The following is an 8,088-nucleotide window of genomic DNA, read 5'->3' as shown; positions in this document are numbered from 1 at the left end:
TTTTTTTTCCTGTACCAATTAATAAACACAAGAAGCATGTATATTTTTCTTATTATTTTATTGAAAAGGTACATTTAAAAAAATACACAGACATTTTACTATTATGGATTGCAGATAAAGATGCTCTAAAAGTTAATTCTATATTTTTTTCCTTTCTTCCACCTGTTGTCCTCATTATCACATAATGACTTCAGTCAGAGTACTGCATATTGATATCACCTTTATAAAAGGGTTGGGGAGGTAAGAAGATAGGTGGGGCATTACTGCAATATATTCAGTAAACAGAGAATACAGTCAATTATAAATATTTTATGTTCTGTACATTATTGCATTAGGGAGCCACAACGTTATGCAGCATAGTTACAAAGGAAACTAGTTAGAAATGAAGAAAAAAGGATATTTGCATACAAATACATGGATCCATTGTCTTCTTGAACAATGCATGTGAGCTGTGGTAATGTGCAATCAAAAAGCTTTTTTTCTCTTTAAACATTGCTTAGCAACACCAGTGAGGAAACAACAAAAATAAGTTAAATGAAAGTAGCAAACAAGTAGTAATCTTAACTATATGTTATATGGCTTTCTATTTTTAAGTTCTCTAAGTGTGACACAAAAGAAATAATTAAAAGCTTCAGCGCTGCATTGCTTTCAAACATTTGCACAGAAACTAAAAATTTTAAAATCAGACATGTGATACATCTTTAGTACTACACAAGATACACCAGTACTGGGGCCTAGGACAGTACACAATCCCTGTCAACAAGAGCACACTGAAAAAAAAAGGACGCAATTCATTTTTGAGATGTTATCCACAATCAAGCATTTGGTTCATCTACCTTTTTTTCCACATTAGATTATACCCCATTGGTTTTCAGAGAAGTATTTACATAAGTGTGATTGAGGAAGACCCTAGTTTTCAAGTCTGTCAGGAAAATATTTTATGTTCCTTGATTCCAAGGTGCATCATACACATTGAGAGAAAAAAAAAAAAAAAAAAGACGCATGAATCTTTAATTGTGTAAATTTTATGAGCAATTAAGTTTTTAGTAAATCACTCTATATGGATTTTAAAAAGAGAGACAGAGAGAGACTGAGAGAGTTGTCTAGACTCCAAAATGCAGTACCGTGAATGATGAATTTTATGGTGTGGTTGGTTGAGGTGTCACACTGGATGGCATTTCAAAAGAGAAAGACATTTTAAAATCTTGACTCCTTTCCTGCTTTTCTTTTACCCTTTCTACTGGCCACAGTTATCTCTTTTTTACATCAATAAATTAGTATGGTGCAAAAAGTATGGAGGCAGGTGTTGCCCGGATGGGACCATGGCCTGGCCTGAGGAGAGCTGGTGGTATTGCCGGCGCCTGGAACAAGGAGGCAGAGGGACGGGGAGGAAGGGACAGAGCTGACGATACAGCTGCAGCCGCAGCAAGAGGAGATGAAAGGAAAGCAGGTGCCAGCGGCTTAATCATGTCCTTCTGGAATGCAAGTTTTGCCTGGAATAAAACACACAAAAAAGCAATGTAAATACAGTTCTCCCCACGCCCATTTTTACATGAGGGAAAAAATGAACCCTGACAAAGGGCACGCTGTGGTTTCTCACAGAAGCCTCATGTCAGCTGCTTAGAAATTTTACCCACATTGTCTTCTTACTCCCAAGGCAATTAAAACAACCAAATTGTGTATTTAAAGATACATAAATCTCTTGAGTGTAGGGGCAGTCACACTGACGTTTAGAAGGAAGCATAATTTGCAAGTGAACAACATGAATTTATGTAAATCATAACTGCGCAAGAAATATTAAAAAAACATGATTAAGACTTCAACGTCAAAAGTCAAATTTTCCACTTCCAAAAATGAGTTGTAGAAAAGTAGAGTGGTCAAGATGGGAAACTAGTACTAGTCTAATCAGCTTTTTACCTGCCAATGCAGAGCTGCTCCTTTCAAAATAGAAATATTTGTTAAGATCAATACCATAAAGAATTCTTTCTGAAAGAATTATTACTCAAGTTTATGATCTACAATCGTTGCTGGTGCTTGTGGTGAAAAAGCTAACCAAAAATACTACAGTGCAATACACTACGTCTCACTGAAAATGGTTTGCACCACAATCACACATTTGTGGGGGCAAAGATACTCACGTCCTTCCTTTATTAGTGGAGGTCTCTCCTTATGCAATAGATTATAAGATGATGTATTACACAAGTGAAGATTAGTGTGTGCAGAACCTATCGAATGGGGAGACTTAGAGAAAGCCTGCAGCATTTTCATTTGCCTCTATACAATTACAAAGACATATTAATATATTTCAGCTTTTAAAGACTTTTCACATGCTTACTCTTGCACACAGACATTTGCATCTCTCTCTTTCAAACCTATAAATCGTTTTTGTGCCATAGGTGGCATGCACTTTTCCCTAATGAATAAAATACAGGCTGAGTCATGAGCAAATAAACATACAATCTGTGCTGTGCTAGAGCCAGCCTGAACTCTGGCAGAACCAGCTCAGGGAATTCCTGGAAAGGCAGGTGGGTGTGAAAGGGGAAAAGCTGGGGGCACAAAGGCAGGAGAGGTGTTTTGATAGCCAGTGACAGACACAGCCCCAGCATGCAGACAGGCAATCAATTCTCCTAAACACCAGATAACTGTTTTGCACCAACATAATATATCCACACAGCACTCTGTTTTGTTGTATGCAGAGAATGAGCATCAGTATTTTTATATCTTAACATCTTATGTCCTTTTGCCTGACTGCATCTGTCATAACTGAGAGTTCTCTCGGGTGCCCAGAAATACAGAGTATATACATTGCAGCCTTCAAGGAGAAGCACACTAGCCCAGCAGAGCCAAAACCTTTCCACAGGGCACATGGTTCATTCCCCATTCCACTGATTATTCCCTTCTTCCTAGCAGTAAATAACACTCGCGGTGCTGTCTGCGTGCCTTTGACTGGGCAGACAGAATACATAACTATCTTCAAATCTGATCCCCGTGCAGACTCAGCCTTCAGGAGGAGAAACGCTGCGGAAGCGTCAGGTCTGTCATGTTCCTGTCTCTGTGTGGTGGGAGTCCCCAAGGTCACAAATTCACATAGACAGTGATGAGAAATAAACATACTTACTGCTAAAATACTTGGGCTGCGCTGCAGCTTGTTGTAAGGACTATATTTAGGTTTCATAGGCTTTCCTGCAACTCTGTCCTTATGCCTTCGGCTGGAAATGTGCTGAAATAAATATCCTCACATTTAATTAGCTGTTTAAACATTTCTCAGTTTTGAGTTTGAAATTGATTTATCAGCAGGATATGCCTAAACCCCTGTTTGTAAGATAAAGTTGCTCTCTTTAGAGAGAGCAAAGATGAGTTTTGCTAAATTAAACATAACAATTTGGAGCACATCAAATAGAGAATCAGAAACCAATCAAATACAGCAAATTCTGTGATCTGAGACAGGCTCTGCAAATTATTGATATTTTGGTTAGTATTTCCTTTCTCCACTTGAGGAGCTTTGAACCAGGCAGAGCTGTAATCACTAGGTCATAGGGATATTCAGAAGTAGGAGGTAAATTTCAGTCTCGCTGATGCTGTTCAGTTGTATAAATAATTCAATATTAGCTGAAGGAAGAATCAGTACCCAGGGATATGTCTACACCATGCAATTTAACACTATCTTAGAGATAACTGAAATAACAGGGAATGAGAGGACACATCCACACAGCATGGCACCATCCAGTTAGAGATTCCCGTTTGCGTATCAGAAACAACTTATTTGTATTGGCACAGCTCTGAACCCAGGGCTAATTGGCTCAGACAGAGCAGAGCTGCATGTTCATACAGCTATGCTGTTAATGATAATGTTGCTCTACACAATTCAGACATATCTACAGTATTACCCTCCTGCTGATTGTCTTAAACCAATGGATTCAAGTTACATTCTCCTTCTCACATAGTATTAAAAAGTATCCCAGCAGATTGAAACAGCACCAAAAAAGGAATTCAGGGAACCTCACCCCAGAGTTTCTTCCATTTGGGAGACCAAAGTTCAAATGTCTCTCTTGAGCCACAGCGAACTTTTAAACTAGATCTGCTATGTTATTCATTGATACTGACACCTTGTCCACCTTTGCTTTACGACTCTCAAGCCCATTTTTTCCCAGCTGAAACAATTAGGTGAACTTGACCTATGGTGAACTATTTAGAAATAGTTGTGGGATGACAGAAAAGAAATACTCAGTGCACTTTTTGCCAAAACATCTTCACACAGACCTACATCCCACCTACAATATTGCAATGCAACTAAAAACAACAAAGGAGCCCCAGATACACGCAAGCTACCTGTTTAAGCTGAATTTCTGAATTAACATGGACATCACAGATTTCACAATGAAACGTCTTGTTCTGCAGTCCTGAGCCTTTACTGCCGTTCTGCACCTTCAGCCGGGATCCAGGTCTAGGGTAAGACTTGATGGGACCAGCACCGTTCCGAGCCTCGACCATGGTCTTGTGCTTGGAGCCTAATGGGCAAGGAGACACAGGTGAGTTAATGATCAGCAACATACAACCATGTCCATTAGCCTTGGGACTTTTTGTAACACATTTATCTTCCAAGACAGAGTGGTTAAAGTCACCACAGATCGGGATTAATGACGACTCTGGTTTTGGTCAGTGTAGTTCCCACGTCCTCGATCTAAAGGGAAGCCAGACAATGGAAGAAGGGTTTGTACAGAAAGGGAACAACAGGCACGCTGGACCACTGCCTCTCTCTTTGGGGGCACTGTGTGGCTGTATGGCCAAGGTGTTTGTTGCTTATTCTTTGGCCAAAACCCATAGAGCTGGTGAATCACGAAAAAGGGCATTAGCCAAGAGTGGGAGAGGAACCACAGTGATCACTCAAAACCTGCCTAGGAACAGTAATACTTCAATAAGTATCCTCTGATTTGCAAGAAACGGCTGCTTTGGCCATTTCAAGAATGGATTACAGCTGTAAAACCAGCTTCAATGGTTTGTTAACAAGCTTTACATCACCAGCACATCACAGAGCAGCCAGAGCACATTAGGGATTGCTGCTTGTGGCCTTTTAAAGGGAGTATATCTAATCTGCAATAATCAAAAGATTGTAGGACATCTAGGAAATCTAAGGAGCCCACCCTAAAATTATCAAAAATATCAAATAAAAAAAATTACTATAAGTTGTACCAGCAAAAAACAAACACCAGAGATAGTGAGATGAAATATGAAAGAGATAGAGAACCAACATTTTAGAAACCTTAGCGTTACAGAAACCACTATGATCATACTATGATCCTCACTATGGAGGTATGATGGAATCTTATTAGGTAATATGAACTGTAGGGATTTTGTCAACTAAAAGCTTATAGAGTACATGAAGGACAGTTCAAAATAAATTCAGAGAGCGCTTCAATAAAATATCAAACACCACACATGAAATTGTCATTAACAGAAAGGTTTTTGTAACTTGCCATTGTAAGTTTTAACTAAAAGACTCTTCAGTGAAGTGTGGCTACCACAGTGTCAGAAAACCAGCTTGTTATACTGAATTTTAAAAATAATAACACACAACTGACTTGCACTGTGTGCATACTCACCTGTATTGTGGGCTTCTAGTTGTGACAGGGAATTCACAGCCACTTTGCATAATGAACAGTATAGTAGTTTTTTGGCTTTTTCCTCTTCTGACTCAGAAACTGTGTTAGGAGCTCCATTCGTGCTCTTGGAGGAGGAGGCAGGTGTTACAGGTGCCACTGCTGCCACTCCAGGTTTGGGAAGAAAAGGACCCACTTCTGTACTGGACTGCTGAGTTGCACTATTGGGTTTTGCTTTCCCTTTATCTTCTAAAAGAAGCAAAATACGTATGTTATAATAAGCTGCACACAAAAAAATCATACAGTAATAGTCCTGTGGTTTTAGTGAACCTAACACAACAGGGGCCTAATTCATCTCATTTTATACAGGACAGCAGCATCCTTGAAATCTTGTTGAAGTCCTACCATGAAATGTGTGTAATTTGACAAAAGGGGCGATTTTCCTGTTTTTAAGGTATACCAGTGAATACCAATGACTTCAACAAATTCATGCCAGCTGTTGTTGCTGTCATGCTGCAGGTTTGGCCAGTTGAAAGGAGCCCAAGAAAGCCCAAAGGCAGCCAGGGTTAAGGACTGGAGAGTACTCAGAAACATGCGAGCCTTTGCACTGGGAATTACAAAAATATTTCTGAAAAGCAATATATTTGCCTTTGGAACGGCTCAAGTTTCTCAAAGTCACTGGGAGGATGCTGAAAGGCTCCAGCACCATCTTGACATATGATATCCCTCATTTCAGTTGCAGCAGTTGATGAAGGTACCACACTACACACATGAACACAGCTGCTAATATTTTTAGGTTTTTCCAAGAGCAATTCCCCATATATATGGAGATCAGATGGCTCCGATGTGCATTCAGTGCATTCCTATATCACTTCACAAGCATGAGTCAATCATCTGTGCTCCTATGAGACAGGTAGGCAGGTAGTACTTCATTTTACAGATGGCAATCGCAAGGCGAGAGATTAAATGTCCCAACTGTGCCTAAAGAGGAACTTTGTGCCAGAGCCAGTATTCAAATGCTCCTTGCCTACGTGTTGTCTACAAGAGCTCATTGCATTTTAAGGTATTCAACTGCAGTCCTTGTGACCACAAGCCATACGAGCTGCTGGCAGTAAAACAAGATCACCTATAAAGAACATGGGATGGGAAAGGGACAGTACAGTGGTGCTGGTATGAGCAACCCTGACAAGATGGACATAAGAAATGATTGCGTAAGTGGCCTGCTGTCACTCTGAACAACAGGAATCAAATTTTATCATCTAAGCAAGTACAACATCTACATAACAGCAACCTCTTAAAAATTACTTACATTCCACTTGAAACCTATGGCATAGTTTTAAATAGTGTTGGACTGATTTGAAAAACTAGGTTCTATTCTGAGCACTTGGTTATTTTTAAATATGGGTCCTTGCACTTTATGTTTACAGCTACCAGACTCTGTCTTAACATCACTCTGTGTATCAAGCCAATGCTGTGCTACCAAGAATTCTGAAAACAGGATTGTACAACAAACACCTGGGAGTGCATATGAACTATGAACAGGCACCCTGAAACTAAACCCACAGCTGTTGGCATATTTCCCAGAACTGCATTGCAGTACATCAATTTTAGATTGTTAAAAACCAGGAGAAAGAAAATTCTAATAAAAGAATTATTATTTTTTAAAATAGCGATAAAAATACTTTCAAATTACACGATATGAACTGTATTAAACATTGAAAATGATCAAGTACAAAGACTACTATTAGGACCAACTTAATGATAAAACCAGATTCTGAAGGTATTTGGATTGATAAAGTATGACAAAAGAAAGTGATGTTAAATCATAGTTCATAGACTATTCAATTCTAATGTCTCTATAGTAATAAGTCACATCTGCAAAAATCTAGGACACATTATATGACTTGTGAGTCTTCATAAAATACACGGTTTTAATAAATAGCATTTTCTAACATTCTAAATTAAAGAGTTTTCAATATGGAAAGTTCTCAGAGGTGCTAACATCTACAAAGGAAACACGCTGAACTGCTGCTATTTGCGAATTCACATAACAGGAAAACAGACTTGTTGTTGTTGTTGTTGTTGTTCTATGCAATATTATGCCAGACTGCAAAAGGTGTAACACCAGGATATATGTGAACCTGAGTGCAATAAAGGAAGGTTCCTCAGTATTTTGCATTTCAGGCCTTAAAAGAATAATATAGCTGCAGAACTGCAAGCTGGATGTTAATATAGAGTCTACACTTCTAGTCGGGGGGGGTTTATGCTGTTTCCCATCTATTTTCTTTAATTGTGGCAGGTTGACCCTGGCTAGATGCCAGGTGCCCACCCAAGCCGCTCTATCACTCCCCCTCCTCAACTGGACAGGGGAGAAAAAAATAAAACGAAAGGCTCATGGGTCGAGATGAGGACAGGGAGATCACTCACTAATTACTGTCACAGGCAAAACAGACTCGACTTGGGGAAAAATTAGTTTAATTTATTACTAGTC

At 39.2% G+C, this 8,088-nt stretch overlaps 1 protein-coding gene across 1 annotated transcript in view; it reads right to left on the bottom strand.

Moving 5' to 3' along the window:
* Positions 1 to 1,025: 1,025 nt before the first annotated feature.
* ZNF385B (zinc finger protein 385B) overlaps positions 1,026 to 8,088 on the bottom strand; it is a 171,541-nt gene continuing 164,478 nt past the window's right edge. Inside the window, exons 6-9 of the mRNA XM_050900160.1 lie at positions 5,601 to 5,846; positions 4,330 to 4,508; positions 3,119 to 3,220; positions 1,026 to 1,493 (exon numbers count right to left, since the gene is read on the bottom strand). Of these exons, the coding sequence (XP_050756117.1) occupies positions 1,275 to 1,493; positions 3,119 to 3,220; positions 4,330 to 4,508; positions 5,601 to 5,846 (746 nt within the window). The 3' untranslated portion in view covers positions 1,026 to 1,274. The remainder of the gene's footprint in view (positions 1,494 to 3,118; positions 3,221 to 4,329; positions 4,509 to 5,600; positions 5,847 to 8,088) is intronic.

The sequence above is a fragment of the Gymnogyps californianus genome, chromosome 7 (genome assembly GCF_018139145.2).
Source record: "Gymnogyps californianus isolate 813 chromosome 7, ASM1813914v2, whole genome shotgun sequence".
In the NCBI taxonomy this organism is placed as follows: domain Eukaryota; kingdom Metazoa; phylum Chordata; class Aves; order Accipitriformes; family Cathartidae; genus Gymnogyps; species Gymnogyps californianus.
This window is presented reverse-complemented; position numbering and strand designations above follow the sequence as displayed.